The 19,667-nt window shown below is 38.4% G+C and overlaps 1 protein-coding gene across 3 annotated transcripts in view; it reads right to left on the bottom strand.

Annotated features, from left to right (window-relative positions):
• Nucleotides 1–297: 297 nt before the first annotated feature.
• The window catches only part of UBXN2B (UBX domain protein 2B), a 40,876-nt gene continuing 21,506 nt past the window's right edge, over nt 298–19,667 (bottom strand). The window contains exon 9 of one of the 3 annotated variants that reach the window (XM_067290484.1): nt 298–504. In XM_067290484.1, the coding sequence (XP_067146585.1) occupies nt 396–504 (109 nt within the window). In that variant the 3' untranslated portion in view covers nt 298–395. The remainder of the gene's footprint in view (nt 505–19,667) is intronic. The other 2 variants (XM_067290483.1, XM_013954746.2) reach the window with 2 other exon arrangements.

Below are 19,667 nucleotides of genomic sequence, written 5' to 3'. Positions count from 1 at the left end.
TATTTCCCCTGGTATTCAAATTGAATTATGGATATCATTGCCCAAGGATGGCTCTAACAATATTAGTGGGATGGTTTATTTATTTATGGATCAATTATGTATCTGTGCATGTAAGTTAGGCCAGTGGAAACAATATTGTATTCAACCAGGTGAAAAATAAGTTCCTGAGGCAGGGAGAAAAAAAGGTGATGTAGACAAATTGTGGTTTATTATGTTTATTGAAATGCATAAAGTTATTCTTTCTAGTATACCATAGACCTCATAACAGACTTACTGTTCATGGCGGGGGGAAATTCTTTGTCAACAGTATAGCAGAAAACAAACATTACAAAAAGTCTAGCATCACCACTTAGCTGGTAGTCTTGAAGGAGATATCTTGATGCACACTTCTAAATTCAGCACTTGTTTGCATTTTGTAGGCGACAAGGTGAGCCACCACTTGAAAATGGGTTCCTTCCATACCTGGGCTGTGCCTTGCAGTTCGGTGCCAACCCCCTCGAATTCCTCAGAGAAAAGCAGAAGAAGCATGGACACATTTTTACTTGCCGAGTAGCTGGAAAATACATTCATTTCCTCACTGACCCTTTTTCATACCGTTCCTTGATACGCCAGGGAAAACACTTGGACTGGAAAAAGTTCCATTTTGCTACTTCTGCCAAGGTACTATTTTAAAAATGGTTGTAATATTTAACATGCAAAATATCTGCTGTCAGGTCAGACAGTACCTAGTTAATCTCTACATAACTTCACAGCATAATTACATCTTTGAAATATAATTTGTTTCATATTTCTGCACTTTATCAGTTTAAAAGATTGTGGTCTTTTTTTTCCCCTTTCCTTAATGGAAAGGGAATTTGCAGTCATTTGGATTATCCAAGAATGACATTATTTAGTCATGTAGTATCCCAGATTGCTAAAGTGAATATACAGTTAGCATCCTCTGCAAAATGATATGTAGTTTGCTGAAGCTGAAACCTTCTTCAGGAGGTATTCACCACTATGGAAGATTATATGCTAATGTCTTAAAAAATGATGTAACACAGTAAAAGCTCAATCAAACTCTTACTGAAGCAAGCAAAAAGGCTCCTGTTGATGTCAGTGAGATTTGAAGGAAGCCCTAGGTAATCATGTCTGTTTATTTATAAGCATCTGTTAGAATCTATTTTTGTTTGCCTACTTAATAGCTGCTATGGCTCTCTGAGAAAGTATCAGTTCTAGTATTAATAGTCCTTATTGTGCTTCCCTCTAGTAAGCTATGAAGTTATACTTTGGCTTTAATTTCTGCTAGACTTTATCACCAAGGTTACGATAGGCCTTATTTACCGTATATACAATTTATTTTGTGACAGGCTTTTGGGCATGGTAGTATTGATCCAATGGAGGGAAACACCACCGAAAATTTTCATCAGACTTTCATTAGAACCCTTCAAGGTAATGCTCTAGATCCCCTCATCGAAGCAATGATGGAAAACCTGCAATATGTCATGCTGCAATCAAGAACATCTAAGGTCCAGCCTAATATCTGGGTGACAGAAGGACTTTATGCATTCTGTTGCCGGGTGATGTTTGAGTCTGGCTTTTTAACACTTTTTGGTACAGAATTTAATTCAAGTCATGATAAAAATCTATCAAAGCAGGAAACTGAGAGAGCTCATATCCTAAATGCCCTTGAAAACTTCAAGGAATTTGATAAGATCTTTCCAGCCCTTGTGGCAGGCCTGCCGATCCATTTGTTCAAGAGTGCCCACAGTGCACGTGAGAAGCTGGGAGAGGCACTGCTCCACAAGAATCTGCTGAAGAGGAACAAGCTCTCCGAGCTTGTCACCCTCCGCATGTTCCTGAACGACACTCTGTCAACCTTTGATGACAAGGAAAAAGCAAAAACCCATGTGGCAGTGCTGTGGGCCTCGCAAGCCAACACCATTCCTGCCACTTTTTGGAGCTTGTTCTATCTTATTAAGTAAGTTCCAATGCTTCTTTATTCCAAATGAGGAAAATAATGTTTGTTATCTTTCAGAAACTGGGTCACTATTACAGGCAAATTCTGCTGCTTGATACCTCTTCAATGTCAATGTCAAAAAGCTTGCTGATTACAACTGTAGTGGCACGTTGTTGTGGACTTCCACAGAAACCCCCTCTCTCATCTCAGACCAAGCAATGGTACCATAGAGGAATTCCATAGGAAATTTTTCAAAAAAAACCCCATTCCAACTCAATACCTTTAGTCCTAGCATAAAAATAGTGTGTACAACACTTTGGAGTAAATCTACACAATGTGACCTTAAAAGTATTGGTTGCAGGCAGCACATTAAATGTTTTGAAGGCTCCCAATACAATGGAAAATTTTTAGACCATTTCCGTAGACTAGGCAAAATAAACTTTAACCTAACTGTTTTTTTCACAGATACTTAATAGAAAATAGTTTATACATTGATTGACCTACTGAGATTGAAGGAATTATGCAGACATACACCAAGAATCTGATGGCAACTCCCTGCCACCCTCCTCCCCAGCTCTGCAGCAATGTTGTTATGTGTGAACCAAGCTGTTGTGGCAGAATGAAGAGCCGGGCCCAAAACCTTGCATTAATACATGAAGTTTTAGGCCTGAGATTTTGAGTTTCATTTTATATGTCAACATTCCTTAATAGAAGGGGGCATTCAAAGCCTTATGTGGGTCAGAATTCTTGTACCTAATTTCCCAAATTTCCAGACTAGACTGTTCTATGTAGTATTTTCCTACAATTTGGGGACACACTTAACTTTAGATATCTGCAGTGTAGATTGTGATTACTGGGCTTGTTATTCATGAGAGGAGTGCACAATTTAGGTAATACTATTAAATGTCCATTTTAGAGTGTGTGTCTGTGGCTTGTAATCTACCTCCGCATGACTAACTCTATGTATATATCTAAATCTCTGACAGTTTTACTTAGTCGGTGAATTGCATCCATCATATTTACCTGCCAATGCTAATAGTTGAAGTTCTTTGGGACTTTTCATACTAAGAGCCTCATTGGCTTAAATTCTTCTGGTCTTAGAGTCTTTTAGCACTCTGATTGTGTCTTTATTGATTTGATATTGATTTGATTAATCTGATTGTGTCACCATCATGTATTCCATGTTTGTAAGAAAGTCAAGAAAGTGAAGGATACTATGTTGATTTTAGTATTAGAAAGATTCTTTTCAGATAGATAGAACATTGCCACAAAATAGGACATTACTAAGGAAAAGTGATGTTGTAAAACTGATCCTGTTCCAAACTTTTTACCTGCAGTGGGGCTATTGCCTAATCTACAACCAATTGTTTCATTTCTTTTTCTTGGCATTGCTTTTAGTGACATCACTATTTATTTAACTGTGTTATGCATGTTAGTTCTGTCCCTCTCATCACTGGAGAAAGAATCAAATACGTGGAGTTCTTTTCCACTTTTGAAGCTAATGTATCTTTGCCAATAAATGAAAAACTGTAATTAAGTAAGTGGATTTTGCAGCAACATTTTCATTTTAGAAGGTTGTACTTGTCAGCTAACAAACTGAATTTTAGTCAGGAAGTAAATGAATGGCAAAACCCCTTTTATACCATTCTTAAGTGTGAGATCATGTTATATTTCTGCTATTTTGATTTTAGGAGTCCAGAAGCAATGAGAGCTGCTACTGAAGAAGTGAAAACTGTTTTGGAAAGTGCTGGAGAAAAGATCGGCTTAGACAGCAAAAATATTTCCTTGAACCGAAAACAGCTGGATAATATGCCCATACTAGGTATGACTATTTTGTGGAGCAGTACAAGAAATCACCCTGCAATTTTCAGAATCTTCTATTTTTTATCATATAAACACTGTAACTAAATTACTATTAGCCAACGAACACCAAAACAAAAATCTTAAACATTCTTTAGCAACGGCCAACACAATCAGTCTTCCCAATGTTCCAGGTAGTACTGAGAATATCAGAATTCAAATAAATAGCACTTTTTCCTAGGTAATGGCATGTATGAAAACTGCTACACAGCTTCATAGCATTGGAGACCCACAGCTAATTTAGAGCATTATTTTTTTAGTAATGACTTAAGATCCAAGAAATGGGTGTTGCCAGATTTTATGTCCCAACTCTTACTATGTGAAGCAAGATCTTCTAATACCACTACCTGTATTTCTTCTCAATGTTCTGTAAATGACAGGTACATTTTCAGAAATGTCCAAGTTTAAAAAGAAAACAATTTATAGTGAAAGCAAACAAATACAAGTTGCTTTTTGTTAGTATTGTTTTCTATGCATCACCTCTAAGTTTCAGAAAGTCCTGTTCATTGCAGTAAAAATGTCTCTCACTTTCAAATATTTTATTGCATCAACTATAGATATCATTCTTGAGAAAAGTAGATTATGTCCTCAGTGTTATCTGCAGAAAGGATAATAATACTAACAACAAATGAGAAAGATAATTTCTTAGACATCTATAAAGTTATTGTTAAATTATATCTTTAAATAAATGCAGGGTTTGATAGCGGGTTTGCAATAATTCAGAATTATATGACCTCCCTCAAGGACACACACATACTATTTCCATGTTAATCATTCTTTTTCTTCTCTCTACAGATAGCATCATCAAGGAAGCAATGAGGTTGTCGAGTGCCTCCATGACTTTCCGAGTTGCTAAGGAGGACTTCACATTGCACTTAGAGAAGGAGTTCTACAACATTCGCAGAGATGATATTGTAGCTCTTTATCCTCAACTGTTGCACTTTGATCCCGAAATCTATGCTGATCCCTTGGTAAGTGTTTATCACAATGCATTCAACTCCAGGCTTTAGCGGGAACTAACATGCCCCTTACTAAAGCATTCATCAGTACTGCTGCCACAGCTGGTTCTCTGTTCTACCCCAGACAGTCTATTCCTTTCCCTGGAGGCTCAATGATAGGCAAGGCAACCGTCCTGTGCAATGCTTCCTGCAAGGGACTCTTCCTTCCCTGCCTGCATTTTATGTCTTAATGGTATTACCCAGTCCTCAGAGGTACTCAAATATCAGGTAACTTTTTTGTGGATTTTATTACAGACATTCAAGTATGATCGCTATCTTGATGAGAACGGAGAAGAAAAGACTGACTTCTACCGCAATGGTTGCAAGTTAAAATATTATTATATGCCATTTGGGACAGGAATTGCAAAGTGTCCTGGCAGGCTATTTGCTGTCCATGAAATTAAACAATTTTTGACTTTGATACTTTCATATTTTGAGATAGAGCTTGTAGACAGTAATGTGCAATGTCCGTCTTTAGACCAATCCCGTGCAGGACTGGGTATTTTACAACCAACCAATGATGTTGATTTCAGGTACAGATTGAAATTTCTATGAAAATATATATTATATATGGTACATATAAACTTTCTACTACATACGCACCCTATAAAACATAAACTTTATATATATATATATAAAATCTAAATAAAAATGTTGTAAGATTGGGTGAAAATCTATAGGAAGATGCTAATTTATCAGTCTAACAGAAAATACATAAATTATACCATTATGGTACTGGAAAGCAGTGGGGATAATGCACAATGCTGGTACATGTTTCCCTTTTTACCAAATGCAAGTTGAGATCTTGAATTTGTGCAACTACAGTAGTTCTTTTCTTCTGCCAGCAAATACTTTCCCAGAGCAATATAGTTAGAATTTTGTCCCCTAGTTCAAAATAATTATCAAAATTCAACCACAGCTAAAATTTTGTCTCTTTTATAACTGAAACATTTTGGTTTTTTCCCCCTCCATAGGTAAAATAGTATTTTTATTGTAAAAAGGCAGATTGAGTGTGGGGACAGGGGAGTGGCCTGGGGAAGTACCTTTATGTTTTCATGAAAAACTAGAAAAAGACCTGAAGGAAATCTACAAACCTTTCACGTTCTAGTGAAACTGCAAAAACTTGTATTATATTCATTGTAATATATTTCTTTTCAAAAAGATGTAAATGTATTAAAATAAATGATATTGGCTGAACAAAATGCACCTCTAAACTGTTGGTCATTTCAATGTCTTAACATTCTCAGTGGTTTACCTGCTAATCCAAAGCCAGCTGAGCCAGCTTTAAACCAGCTAGTTCAAATGCCAATACAGAGATAAATTAATAGCCATCCATATATTAACTACTGAGTCTGGCTGGATTTGGTAGCCTTCTGTAAACTCCATACTTCCATGGCTTAATGTTTTCTTTCTATTCCCTTGGTCTATGAAAAACTGAAGTATTAAATAGCTCCTAAAGCTGATCTGACTTTCATACACCCAAGGAATATCTACAGAATTGAACCATGGGGAACATAACCCCACATAACACCACATAATTCACCAGACAGAATAAAATCAAGTTTTGAACACTGTGGGGTGGCTACTGATATTATCCCCAAGTGCTGATGCTCTGAGAGACAGCACAGGAGATGATAGATACAAATTTATCCTAGAATGCAAATTTCATCCTAGAAGGAATTGGAAATCAATTAATGTCATATAAAGTGGGTGGTGAGACAAGGTCCTCCAAGTTGGCTTGACCATGCCATTGCAGTCAAGCAAGATACTATAACATTAAAAAAAAGAAAGAGAGGAAAAAAAAAGGTTTCTGGGTCATCTGGGTAAGGTCTATGACCATGCAAGGCCACAGCCGGGCTGGCAATGTTCATGAGCTTCTTAGGGGCTGGTAACATCACAAAGCCACCCAGACATCAGGTTCTAGCCAGACTCCTTTTAACCAGACAGCCAATTTTTCCACAAACTATTTATAAATATTCATAAATCTATCCTCTTTAATCTAAATCAGAGGATTATAACTTTAAGCTTGACCAGAATTATTTTTACAGACAGCATGCACAGATTAAATTTATATGCACCAGGACTTTATTTTAGAAATCTGTCTTCCATCCACATTCATTATGCAGTATGGGATTTAAAGCAATTACATTATATTATCCAAATGTTTTGTATTTTGCCTTTGTTATTTGCTTATGCTTTTATATATAAAAAATAAAAGTAGAGACCTAGTCTTTTTTTTAAAGAAAATTCCAACACTACACATTTTTTTCTCAACTCATCCTTTCAGTCATATTATGCCCTTGATTTAAACTCTATTAAGAGTAAAGACAAAGACTTATTAAGACTTATTAAAACTTATTAAGAGCACAGGAAAAGCTCCAACTGCAGGCTAACAATCTGTCCTGAACTCAAGCCTTTTTACAAAGGATCTATAACAAGTCTGATTTACAATATTATCTACTGCTCTGAGGTACCTGAGCCATCTGGAGGCTCATTCCCTTATGAATGCCATTATTCATTATGAAGACTGTTTTCAAAACACAAATCTTGGCTCCAATTCATGCAACACAGCCATCTCGTAGTAATAGTAATACAGATATGCATATTTTTAAATGGCCAGCTTTTGTACATCTCGCATTGCTCTCCTACAGTGCTAATTCAAAGATTTCCAGAAGCAGTTGAGTCACAAGAGCTTGCCCCAGCAAGAGTATACATTTTTCCCATTGAACATGGATTTATTAAAATTGCTTTGAAATTTCTATTTTGCTTGCATACTTTGCACGTTGGAGTAGACCATTTTTAAAGGAGAGCTGCTCATCAGGTGCATCAATATGCACTACAAATGTAAAAAAGAACAGAAACAGCTAGACTATTCCCAGACTAACTAACCACATTGCAGAGGCAGGCACGAGGGTCTACATCCATCCCACCCAAGTTCAATGCCTTCACTGAAGTGTATCAGCATAAAGCATCAGCAGATCTGCATAAAGCAGAGCTGGCATCAGACCATAAACGTGGTACCCCAGGGTTGGCTCAAGTGCTCCTGTGGTCCTGCCGAACCCCCTGCAGGAGCGCAACACTCACCACTCACCTTCCCGTCACCTCTCTTTTGCTGGGGTAGGAATCCTGAATGGGAGCCTGGATCCATAATCCATGAATTGCTATTCACTGGGAAAGAAATATAAAACAACAGAGGCAAACAGCTCTTTTTGCCTAGCTCTGAGCTCCTGTAAACATAAGGAGCATATCAGCATGTCTTCAGAGGGCTTTGTGGAGTTATGCCACAGAGTTGACCTAGCGTTATATAGCTGAAAAGAGCCAGTATAACCTCCTGAGCAGAGTTAGTTTGATTTATTTCACATTTGCTGGTTTATATCTATATTGGTTTTTTTTAAAATTCAGACAGGGATTTACTGGGGATTCTGAGATTTATCCCTGTCCCCTCCTTGGTCTTCTGCTTCCCAGTCACTCTGGTACTCCTACTGCAGCACTGCAGCTCCTTTCTGCTTCCTGATGGCAGGGCCAATTTTTCCTCACCTTCTTGCATACTCACCATATATACATTGCAAAATCTGTACTACACTGAAGTTAGAAATTTGAAGTAAATAAGCACTGGGAGGCTTACAGCCTTTGGCTGCAGGTCTGCTCCTGCCTCTTGACCTGCTGCTGCTTTCACTTTACAGCCAGGTTGAGTAACCCTGGGCCTAACTAGACCCTGTGGATTCCCTGAGAATTGCAGTTTCACATAAATTACAGGAATGTCAAACGTGCTCAGGACTATAAATTGCATTTTTATCAAACTGGCTTCCTTTTTAACCCACTAGTGCGAGGCAGCCCTGTTAGGATCTGAACCACAGTGGGCGGTGTGAATTTCTCTGATGTGATGATAGGACTATTCTATTGCATTTCATATGTCTTCATATTATTATTGTTATTCATTATAGTGAATTTATACAAAAAAGCCTCAATCATACAGGGGTGGATAACTCATCATGTATCTCATCCTACTGTCTGGTGTAAGTGTACATCAACTACTGGCTTGAAGGTGGATGGAAATTCAGGTCAATCTAATTCCCCCTTGGTAGAAATTAAAATAAATCTGTAGATATTAAAACTGATCTGCAGCTGAGTTGCAGGAGACTGGGGAGGAGCAAATTTCCCAGCAGCCTTCTTCTACACTCAAAATCAGACCACGAGTCCAATATAGTAGAGACGGGGCTTCTACAGCTCTAGTGATTTGGTCTCTCTTGTACTCCACATTATTAATGCTCCTCCTTTCTCCTGCAGTTGCTCAAAAATTTTGGATTTTCTACCCTATCCAGATTAGCTGAGAGATCATTATAGTAAGTTTTATAGGTGAATTTAACAGACCTGTCTAACTGAAGCTTTTTTGGCAGAAGACCCTTCTAAAATAAAGCTAACATTTTTTAAGAAAATGTAAAGGTTAATGCCAGATCCACCATTGGTATAAAAGCTGTTTGCATTTCTTCTTTAGAAAAGTTTGTACCTGAACAATCTGTATTGTATTCCCAGTTGTTTGAGCAATGTCATAATAGAAATGAGAGGAAAAAAGAGCACTCTCTGTCCACTTTGTGACAAAAGAAATACAGATGAACAGTTCAAACAGATCTGGGTAGAGATTTAATTTTTTTTTAGTAGTAGGGATGCATGTAAGTGTTTTGGTTTGCTGCCATGGCTGCTAATTTTCTACCTTCAGTTAAACCTCTGCTACCAAGGTCACACAGATATAAGTGAGGTGAGAAGGCGGTACAAAGTCTGTGGCTGCTATGCCTCAGCTAATGTAATCAATTACTTCAGCAATCAATACTCATCTGCCTTGCCAGGGTCACGGACACCGTGAGGTTATTACAGGACAATTCTGTTTGCTGGCTCTCCAAATAGCAATACTTTTCTTAAGATTGGAGACAAAAAAGCATGACTAAAGACTGTGAGAACAATTAAAAAATATTAGGCAGACCCAGTCTGTGTGGAGTAGGCAGCCTGCTCCACAGACTGCGTATTTCACATAACTACTAGGTAAAATGCATAGAAAAATAGGGGCAGAAATGGGGCTAAGACCCAATCTTCCAAGCAAGTACCCTAACTGCTAGGTTAGGTCAGACATTCACTTCTTGGTGAATCTGTAGCACTTTTTCTCTGAACAACAGGATGGTTCAAATGACTCCCTGTCTGTAGCCTGATGGCTAAACTACTCTCTTAGCTGAGTAAAAGATTCAATTTCAACATGGGAACGATGGCCCTGAGGTAGAGGAAGGAACTGAGTCCATCTCTCCCACACCCAAAGGGAAGACACTAACATTGTAGCTACTCTCTAGTGGAGTAAGAGTCAGCAGTAACTCATGAGAGAGGTGCAAGCACATTATGGATGAGGCACACTAAGGAGTTTAAGTACATATGTTTTTTTTTGACCCAAGAGAGCTCTGCATAGGGCTAGTGTCTCTGCACAGCAATCCTGGAAATAACACACAGGCAGCTGAGTGAGAGCAGGTGGCCTAAATCTGAGCAGAAAGAGGCATTTTGATTGAAGCAGATGGGGTCTGGGTAGTGAAAATGTTTTACGGTTTTCAGGCTAAAAGAAATCTTTACATTTCCAATCATGGAGTTCTTGGAAGTGACACAATGACCTTACTAATGAAGAAAGACATGTTAGAAGACAAGGCACAGCTTTTACACTTCTGAAACTGTGCTGGCCATAGCTGCTATTCCCCAGCTGCGACTCATCCACAGAGATACTAAATCTGACAACCTTCTGCTGGATGCTAGGAGACATGTAAAATTATCCTGGATGGAGCTCCAGCAGAGTTAACCAGCTCATTCCCAGTAAAGTGAGCATGAAGTAGCAGCAGGCACACCTGGAGGTAGCAGAAGGGGTTTGGGAAGATGGGGCATGGATGGGGATTTGGTAGCTTTGGCTCTGGGTGGTGAGGAAAATTAAGGAACTGGCGCCATGAGCTGCAACGCACTGGCAATTTTCTCAAGGTTCAGCTGCAGAAGTCTGGGAAGTGTTTGATAGGATGAAGCTAAAACCAGCATAGCCAAATTTTAAAAAGGAACAAGTTGCCATTGCATTGTGTGGGGACATGGTCTGTGAGGCTCACTTTGAGGTGATCCCTAGTGGTGGAGGGAGGAGATTTATGGATCCTGATGGCCTGAGGATCAAAACTACAACTCTTCCCTGTCAAAACTAAAGCAGTCCTGGGCTTGAAAAGAAGCAAAAGTATAGGCACTTAGTAACAGAGCTGCCTCCAAGTTCAGGCAGCCGTTCTTCAACATCTGAACAATATTTTTGGTGACTGCAGTTTGGAACAAAGATTTTCAAGTCATACCTAATGTTTTAAAATCCTTTTTGGATCCTAATGTAGAGAATATCAGGATAAACTGTTGTTTATATTATAGACTTTTCATGTTAATGGTTTCTGAAGGAAAAAAAAAAGAGGAAAAGAGGAAAAGTCGTAGGATATTTTTTCTGAAAGTATGAAATAAATTTTACTGACAACTATAGCTTAGGTCAAAAAGGTGCTTAGAAAGATATTGTCCATGGTCTTGATGTAAATAGATAGCTGTAGCAGCATAAATAGGTATCCACTGTTTATGAGCAGAGTGCTAAAGTCATACAGGCAGCAGGCTGAAGGTAGGACCAAGATTTGCTCTCATTGACACCACAATAACTACAGTTAGGTCAACAGAGTTGCATAGGATGCAGATGGGGCTTGCACATAATTATGCCTGCAGTCTGCCCCTCTTTTGCCAGCTGTATAAGGGAGGTGTGGTGGTAAAAGCAGGCATTGCCTCAGAGTACCTTAAGGATTAAACAATAAAAAGGTTACATATTATCAAATGGACTATTGTCAGTGTAAATACACACCTTGCTAACAGTTGTTGACTTTAGTTTGTTTTCTGCCAAGATAGACAACTCTGTGGGACAACATTTAAAATCAAATGATCTTCACATGTCATGAAAAGAGAGAGAGGTCACTTCAGCCCAGTTCACTGAAGAGCTGCAGATTTTTTAAATGAAAAGTTTGTTTTACATGATTCACTGATAAATAAGATCTTGCACTCTCTGCCTCTCTTTTTAAAGATAACAGTCATTTCTGAAACACAACTCATTAGCTAGAGGGATCCAACAGAGATTTTGAAGGATTAAATCACCTTGATTAAGTCACTCTTGTTTTGAAGACACTTCAGTGTGAGGACCCCATAAATATTTTTCAGTAGCATTGTGTAACAGTTGATTGGAAGGAGTTCAGTCTCCAATAACTGCAGACTTTAGACATATAAATATCCACAAAAACATCATAAGACCAGAGTCTAGCACTGGGGTCAGACTAAAGGTCCATCTAACCCTACCCTTTCTATTTCTAATAATATCCCATGTACGCCTACAGAAGCATATGGGAGTAGGGCAAACATATAATGAAACTTCCTCAGGATCCATATAAGCAATGGACTTGTTCCCAAAGGTGCAAAGGCTTCCAGCACTAGCCCTTTTCAGGAAAAGGGCTGATTTTCGGTGAGGTTTTGGAGGCCTTTGAGAGGCCTCTGGCCTAGCATTAAATGCTGAAGTAACAGGCTGTGTGAAGTACCTGCTTTCAGGAACACAGAGCCAACCCCTCGGCATCCCTGTGATTTGCCTGTGCCAGATACACCCTGACCAACCTCACCTTTCACTTGGTTTATAGAAAGATTAATGTCAGCTCCTCTCTGTCTCTTCTCAGCCCATGGTCTGTATGAATGTCTGGCCTGTATGTGTGAAGCACTGCTGAAAGGTAAATCAGAGCCTGGCAGAGAACTGTGGACAGATATTAACATTTAGTTCGTCCAGCAGCTTTACCACTCACCTCTACCAATTTTATATGACTCTCTTGAAGCACAGGATGATGAAAGTTGCCCAAAGAGGCACATCAGCAGGGGAGAGATGATCTGGGCCTTGCTGACCTACTGTGATCTCAGCTCTGATCTCTTCTTTAATGATGACTGTACTGCTCTTTAAGTGGAGGGAGAAAGACCTCTTCTCTACTTTACACAACAGTTCAGCTTGACTGCTCTTTCCAGGTAAGTGAAACTTCAGGAAAGGTGCACAATCAAGAGAAGTTTTCTAAAAATATATGCTCCACATCAAAATGACTCATTTCATGACTATTTTATTTCTTGAATGTAAGAACTTGGAGTAAGGAATAGCATCTTTATAAGGGCTAAAAACTAGTGTTAAAAATTACAAATGAAACCATTAACTCTGCAAGCAACATTCAGTAATATTGGTTCTGTTAACTATGCCTCATACTCTTGGCACATTAGTTATTTCCATGTATTTTTCAGACAAACTGTGTAAAAAGAGCAAGACAAGTGTTTTCTATTGCAGTTTTAAAATTGCACATCTGGAGTTAGAAGACATTATCCTGCATCTATAAAAAACTACTATCAAAGGACTTTTCCTGAAATTTGATGATGCGATAGAGCATTGGCAGCTCTGCAGAATCTGCAGAAGTCATAATCAGACAATATAAGTGCTGGGTACGGATATACCACAATCTAGTATACTGAAGAACTATCTGCAGGTGCTTGACATTAGGTTCCTACTGGAAGTATTGCAATGCCAGATGGTAGACACCTGGATGCAATTCAGAATATCCAAGCTAACTGTGGAAGCTCCCGGCACAGCCTGAGGAGAGGTGGCGGCTGAGCAATCAGCTGAATCTGACCTGAGATTTGGATTCTACAGCTAAATGATGGCACAAGTGTACATGCTTATTCCTTGGCCTTTCTGCTAAGAACATTTTTACTCTTATTATTTATTGTCAATATTATTGCCACACCAGTGGTGGTGGATCAGAACCTTATAAGAATTACACAAGCACAGAACAAAAGGACTATGCTTCTCCCAAAGAGTTAACAATCTAAGAAAAAGATAAGAGACAACAGTGAATAGGGTCTATGTAGAGGAGTGCATGGAAACAACAAAGCAGTGTTATCAGCATGCCAACTAGTGATCTGAATATCTGAGCAGCTTGGCTAATGTTGAGTTTACCACAGGCACTAAAAGAATCTTGATCCGGTCATATCTAAAACATGACAACAGTATAGTGAATACCAGATGACAGATATGAAAGGAGTGAGCTATGATTTTCCTTGAAAGTGAAAAGAAGCTGTTTTATCTTTGCTGCTATAAAAGAGGCAGGAGAAAAATGTTAGGGAGGAGGGATCACTGTCTAGATAAATGACCTTTGTAGCAAAATTATGAACAGATGTAGATAGGACTGGAGGGCAAAATTATTGCAGTGACAGAGAGCAAGAAGTGTTTTGTTATGAGGATGGATGGGAAGGGAATAATTTAGAGCAGTTATGCAGAAGCCAAGAGATAACATTTTAATAAGAGGAGCAAAACTGACTGACATTGCTCACCAGGGGTGAGGATGAGGTACTGGTTTTGAGGCTTGACTTGATTAAAGATACTGGGAAGAAGATCCCTTGAGTGAAAAGGGTATAAATTCAAATGATGGGAAGCTCAAAAAACAACACCTAAGAAGCACTCCAGACTGTAATAATAAATGGTGTGTTCAGTAAGCTCAGAGGCAGGTGAGAGAGGAATGACTGATCATGACATGACATGATCATGACTGAACTAAATTTCTGTTGGGGGGGGGGGGGAGCCAGGGACAACAGAGGTTAGGAAAGGAGTGAGAGGCAGGAGAAGAATGGACAAGAGGACACTCAGGAGCTGCAACATGATGGAGTCAGGAAGAAGAGGAGGAGAGCCCAGTAAGTTGAAACCATGAACCTACGTTTCCAGAACAGATCTCAGACAGACCCTATTCCAAACAGTAAATAAAATATAGGAGACTGAATTCACATGCATGTACTTATGCAAATATTTGTTAGCACTCTGATCAAAGTTATTAGGTGATAATATTCAGCCCTGAACATTTTGCCTTGGAAGCTGGCCTTGAACAACATTTATTAAGGTGTTCCACTACTACAGCTATTGCTAAAGATCAGTACACCAAACCACACTGTCAATTAACTTTGAACCTTTGTGCAGAGAACTACCAGTAAAAACATCCAGAAAATAATATATCTTGAGCCTTCCAAGTAAAACATGTGCAACGATCAGCAGCACTGTATGGCCACCATTATAATTTATGTATTGCCAAAGTCTGCTAGACAACAATAAATAAGGAAACAGAATTTTCACTGCTTGTTATGCTTATTTGGGGAAAAATTATATTATTAAGGTGGGTGTTTTTCCTAAGTTAACAGTCTTTTTGAATTCTTAATTTCAGTGTAGTTAGATTTTGCAATGCATATATGGTAAGCATGCGAGAAGGAAAAAAATTGGGTGCTACATATGTATGGAGTGGGATAGAAATAATAATGTATGATATCATAAGAAAAATAGAATATTAAATTGTGTAGCTGAAGACTGCACAATTATTTATTTTTAGGAAAAAAAAATTTAAAGTCCCATTTTCAGAGTGACAGAGAGCTAGAGGAGGAGTTAGCTCACAGATTAAGAAACCTACCTGTAGAACCGTATGTGAACTAGGTCTAGAGTCAGTGGAGATCTAGTCAACACAATCAGAGAGCTTAATGTCAGCTGCTGCCCAAGTATGTGGGTCTACTTCAGGGTGAAATGAATAAAACTGTAGACTTAAATGACTGAAGCTGATGAGGTTTGCCCACAAACAGGTGTCTAAAACCACTTGAAATGCCCTGTGGTACCCCATGCAATCTCCAGGTTCACTTCATAAAGGTATGTTTCCTATAGGTCAAATCTGCCAACTTCATGGCATCTTGGACACCTAAAGACTTCTTAGATCTCATTATGACAACTTAATCAAGTCCTGAATCTCCACTGACTAGAAGAGAAGCTTTGACACTTTTCTCACACGTAAACGCATACAGGTAGATACCCACATTTGGGTGTCAGCCTCTGAACTGAATCCCACTCTTAGAGTTTCAAGGACTTTCAAAGAAATGCAGGCTTTGAATTCAGTTTTGGTGATCAGCTCTTAGAAGAAATTTATCTTTCTCCAAAAACACAAGCTATTGATCATGCAAAAGAATAATCTGTCCTGAAGACTTTTGCTCTGAATTACACTCTGAAAGGGCACTGTGGAGAGATTCTGTTCTTCGTTTAGGCATCATATCATAGATTTTGTGCACAAGCCAAGGGAGTCAAGACCACACAGATTTGGAAAAACATTTTGGCCAACAATGTTTTGTGGGAAAAAGAGAGCAAATTTTGGTCTGTCAAAATCATTACATCTGGTTTGTTTTTCCAAAATTGCTTGGCCTGGAAATAAAAACAAAACAAGAACAGATTAATTATTTCCTTTTACTCCATTCAAAATGAAATATTTATTTTCTTTTCTCCGTTTAAAAAGCTGCTTCATTTCAGAAATTATTTCAAGTTAAAGCATTAAAATATTAAACATTATGTTTCATTTGATCTACACCAGTTGTCACGATGTTGTGGTTTGCTGAAGATTCTGGACTACTTTGCTTCAGCTCAGATCTGCAGAATGGCTGCCATCCCACTCTTTCTGAAATGAATTCTTTTCATAGCTTTGCCAGTAACTAGAACTTCTGCATTTTCTATTTTAACCATAGAACTGTTAACTTTCTCTTACCATGCACTCATATATTGAAATCTATATAGACTCATATAGCTTTTTTCCTTGAAAACATTTCAAAGCCGTTCCTTTGGAGTTCTTTTGTAGTAGAAGTTGACCAAAACACTAGGGATCAGCCTGCTTCCCATCTCATCAACGCCAGTAGGAATTTTATCTAAAACTTCCATAGGAAGAAAAAACAATGTGCACTGCTCTTGAAAGTCTCCTCTATAACTTTGACAAGGAGAGCAGAAGGTGGCTTTGTATTTTTGTATTAATTAAAATCCCAAGAGAGGCATGTGTCAGGACAGATTCCAAGAATGAGTTTATATCTATTGCTGATTACACAAATATGGATCTATCAAACTACATAGAGATGTTCCATTTTATTGACATTAAATTTTGGTATGCAGAGTCTCATGAATACAGTAGCCTTTCTGTTCAAATAAGTTGGCAAGATGCATGTTGCATAAACCCTTTATACTAAAGTTCAGGTGCAGAGCTATCTTTTGTTTACTTTAAAATGTAACAGAAAAAAAAAGATCAAATCAAATTCCTAATCACAAAGTGATTGTTACTTTGTGATACTACCTATTGTTTTTGTTTGCTGTTTATTCTGATAAGCTTCTATATATTCCCATTTACATATATCATATATCTGATGATGCAGATATATCTTATCAAGATTAGAATTTTATTAATATGCTTGTTTTTTCTATATGCAATAGTAGAGAACAATCTGTACTCACAGGAGAAAAAAAGAACCTCCCTTGCTATACTCATTGGTGCAAGCCTCTTATAGCAATTAAAATCCACCTCCATTATTACTTTCTCCTCACGAATGAACAAAGAAATTATACCAGCCATATCATTCAGAGAAAGAATTTTGAAGAAACATGAAGAGACCTGGAAAATTCTTCTGGGTAAGAACTACATGCAGCCCTAAAAGCCAGTCTTGCTAATCTCAAATTGAAAAGAGACAAATAACTGAGTTACATTCCAAAAACCTTATAAAGTCATGACTTTGGGGGTACAGATTATGTTACACTCTTGGAGTCTTTTCCTTTTATGACATCTCTGCCCATCATCAGGTGTAACATTTTCAGTGTTGCCAACACTTCTGTATTTGTGAAATAAGGTGTGTCAAGTTCCTCTTGTAAGAGTTGTTACTGGTGTCAATGGTCCCAACAAGTGATGCACATTTAAAATGAAAAGATGGATATTTGGGGACATCTGCATGTTTTTCCTCAGCCAAGTCATTCATTACCTCCTACTCAATATTTCTCATATGCAACTCCACAGATTTTCTGTACTACCATGGGTTTAAATCCAAGCTGATTTATTTGCTCCTTGCTAAGTCTGGAGAGTAGGGTGAAAGAAATGTAGGATACAAATGAACTCCAGAGGTAGCTTTCAACCTAAATTATTCTATGATTCATCGCTCCTATTTTAACCCAGTCACTGGATACTGCAACCAGGGAAAACTTCAAGGGACAGATTCAGTGCTCAGAAAGAGCTCGTAAGCAAAGTCACCTTTCGCTGCTGGAGCTTTTTTGGCTCTTCTTTACTTCTTCACTTAGAAAATTCCGTTGGCTCACAGAACGAGAACAAACCTCTGCTGACTTCTGCAGCAATCTAGACTGATGTTCTGCTTTAGGAAATGCAGAAGAAAAAACAACAACGATGATGATGAAATTCCCCCACAGTTAGACTGTGATATCTGCCGTTTTTGGCATGTCATTGGTTGACAGATCAGCTCCAACAGCAACTAAAATCTCATTATTGGCATGAAACTATGAGACCCAGAGTCAGAAATATTGGCAAAGTGCTCTGACCTTAGGTTAAAGGTGATAATTGTCCCCTTAGTCAAAAATAGCGAGGAAAGAGGGAGGCCCTCAGCAACTTTTTCCATCATTCTAACATTCAAAAGACAGAAAAGCAATGGGAAAACATAAATCTATAATAGTCTACTATTAAGTGAGAACCAGCCACCCCTCACTCTCAAGGCCCTTTGTCCTTACCATTCCCTTCTTATATCCATTATGATATTTGCAGCCAACTTCACTGGAAACACCCCTCATGTTTACAATATTTTAGTTCACTCTAGGGGAAAAGGCTCATGCTTCTAAAACAAATCCTGCATTTTTTACCTCTCCCTGTGGATTAAAGGGTTTTGTTCTGGCCAGAGAGTGGCTGAGAAACAGCCAGATACAAATACATTCAGAGTAGTAGCAACAGAGAAGCAGCACACAAGATATTCAAGCTTTTTGATTTGGGAAAATTCAGCTTAGCTATGGCAAACAAGATGGATCCTTGAGATGCAATCTATTGAGTTCTATCCTTAAGAAAGTAAATTTTAGGCAGAAAAGAAACTACTACATGATCAGCCTAAGTAGCCACCCAAGCAAAGCATTACTCACTTTTCCTCATCAGTCTAACACTTGAAGTAGAAGCATTAGCTGCAGAAGGTCAAACAAAATGAATGGTGGCACAATATAATAGATCTTTAACTCTGAAAGCATGGAATGAAAATATGTTGTCAGAAGACTCAATTTCAGTGACAGATGCTCAAGTAGGCAAGAATACAAGGAAGAAGCATGACATTTATGAAGAAAGAGTGGCAGTCACACAGCATGAGAAGTGTAAACTGCAAGCTCAAAGAGTGCTACAATAGCTGGGGTAAGACAGCAGTGTCTTTTCCTGCCACATGCGTGTAACCTTTGCTAGCAGAAGACCACCTGATGCAGGTTACAATCAGCTCCCCAGAGTGACAGAAGAAGGAAGGAAATATCTGCCCTACTGATTCACTATTATCAGCTTAAATAGTGTTTGTAAACTGCTTTATGTAGAGGCAAACCAGAAAGGAAAAATCGGGCTCTTGTGGCAACATTTAGCAAATGCTTAATTACTGTACTTGTACAAATACTATTCAGTAGCACTATCTGAGCTTGCATATGCTACTATTCTAAGAAAATTCATAAAACTAAATGTGTGTTTGCTGGTGGCCTTGGCCATGAGTGAAAGCTATTTGGAAATCCCTGACTCCAGGTCACCTCTACCTTCTCTGCTTGCGCAGTTGATTGGGTAATAAAGCCTATACAGACAACTAAGGCAAACAGACCTTGCCAGATTGGCCTGTTCTGACTTTTTATGGGTTCAGCTAAACTACCACTTCAAAAGAGAACGAAAGAGAAAACAAGCAATTCTCCTCCATATATTTTTCTCTACACTGAAGCT

The sequence above is a fragment of the Apteryx mantelli genome, chromosome 2, assembly GCF_036417845.1.
Source record: "Apteryx mantelli isolate bAptMan1 chromosome 2, bAptMan1.hap1, whole genome shotgun sequence".
In the NCBI taxonomy this organism is placed as follows: Eukaryota; Metazoa; Chordata; class Aves; order Apterygiformes; family Apterygidae; genus Apteryx; species Apteryx mantelli.
Note: the sequence above shows the minus strand (reverse complement) of the source record. Positions and strands in the feature narration are given on the sequence as shown.